General features: G+C 56.3%; 1 protein-coding gene across 1 annotated transcript; it reads right to left on the bottom strand.

Annotated features, from left to right (window-relative positions):
• Window positions 1–443: 443 nt before the first annotated feature.
• EMH_0096980 (uncharacterized protein) lies at window positions 444–1217 on the bottom strand (the record flags this gene model as incomplete). Its single annotated transcript, XM_038023261.1, has 1 exon — window positions 444–1217. One exon carries the CDS (start codon window positions 1215–1217, stop codon window positions 444–446), a length of 774 nt encoding a protein of 257 aa, XP_037879115.1.
• Between the last annotated feature and the right edge of the window lie 327 nt (window positions 1218–1544).

Genomic DNA, 1544 nt, shown 5'->3' with positions numbered 1-1544 from the left:
CATGCATCCAGTGTGAACATTGGGGAACAGAGGCGTCTGGAGCGTCAACAGCGGCAGGTGGTGCAATTCAAATTGCTTAGTGACAAGATCACCAAAGTTTCAAGAAGCCCGTCAAATGCTGTACGTGGTCCTTCTCCGCCGGATGGACCAGCTGGCTCGGTGATCCCCTCAGAAGCACATAAATATTCTGCCTCAGATGCCTCTGCAGATCCAGACCTCTCGCATCTTCAAAAACGTCGCACATGGGTACTGCTGCAACACCTTGTGGATCAGCTGGAGAAGGACGGGCGACCTGATGATCTTCTCCAACGTCCAGAACTCCTGCAGAAGCTGTTGCGTGTCGTTATGCCGCTAGTTCCCCTTAGAGATGCTCTCGGAAAGTTTGCTGCCGACAGCAGAACGACAAACACCGCTGGTCTGCAAGGCCCCGTCGATGAGAGGGATTACTCCCCCAACCGCATGGCCCAACGGCCTTCCGCAAGGCCTGTTTCTACCGCATGCTTCCGGTCAATGCATGCAAATGCTCCAACACGCAGTGCAGAGAATCGTTTGCGCCCGGCTTTGCACCACAACTCACGGGCAAGCCCAACGAGGACACTTTCCGCCTCTGCATCTCGGGGAGTGGTGCAGGCGCCGAGGGGATGGAGCGAGGATAATCCTGTAGCTTCGCGACCAGGCGTACAGTACCCTGGTGTTCCTATCGATGCACCCCGAAATGCGTTTAATGGCTCGTCGAAGGACCGCGATTCTAGACGCGCTCCCTCTACAAGAGTCCGCGCTGTTCCGAAACGTGATGTGGGAAATTCTGCTGAATCGGGAGGACTCGTGGCACCGTTGCGCTGGTATGATAAACCTCGGCCGGTGCGTTCAGTTAGCACGGGGAATTCATATATGCACGTTGCTTCGCGGCTACCCCAGGGTGCTCTACAACACAAGCGGCCCCTGAAAACGCGATCACCCGCAGCTTTGCTGGAGAAGAATACTGAAGAAAGAAAAGCATTCCGGCCGACGGCTGTGAACTGGGCCACGTCCCCGCGCCACATCAGCGAGCCAGTGACTGAGCCTGTTGCATCGGCTAGGTCTGAGGACTCGCAAGACACCCTCAACTCCGCTGTCACTCCTTTACTGGAGGACAGTGTCGAGGACTGCCCGGAGTTGGGACTACCCAGGCAGTTGGGAGCGGGTAGTCGCTGCGCTGTAGACTGGAATGCCAACATGCCGCAGCCTCTTGTGCGCTTTACCTCCACTAGAGTCGTTGAAGCATTGCCGCCCTCTCCACGGGCTAGTAATTCGGATGGAGAGACGCCACAGTCGGGTGGTTCTGGAAGGAGTGTTTCGGCAAGTCAAGGAAGCCCCGTAACCCATGAAGATCCGCAATCGGTAGATCGCGAAGCACAACTACCAGCCTTAACGAAAGCTCCATCTCCACTTCCAGGAAGCAGGAGACGACTGGCTGCAGAGCCTAAAGCTCCAGCTGCCAGGAGGCATACAGTTGCCACCGTTGTTGCCTCTGCACAACATAGTACGGAGGAGGATAGGCCTAT

Source organism: Eimeria mitis, genomic scaffold, assembly GCF_000499745.2.
Source record: "Eimeria mitis Houghton genomic scaffold, Emh_scaff9341, whole genome shotgun sequence".
Classification (NCBI taxonomy): Eukaryota; Apicomplexa; class Conoidasida; order Eucoccidiorida; family Eimeriidae; genus Eimeria; species Eimeria mitis.
Note: the sequence above shows the minus strand (reverse complement) of the source record. Positions and strands in the feature narration are given on the sequence as shown.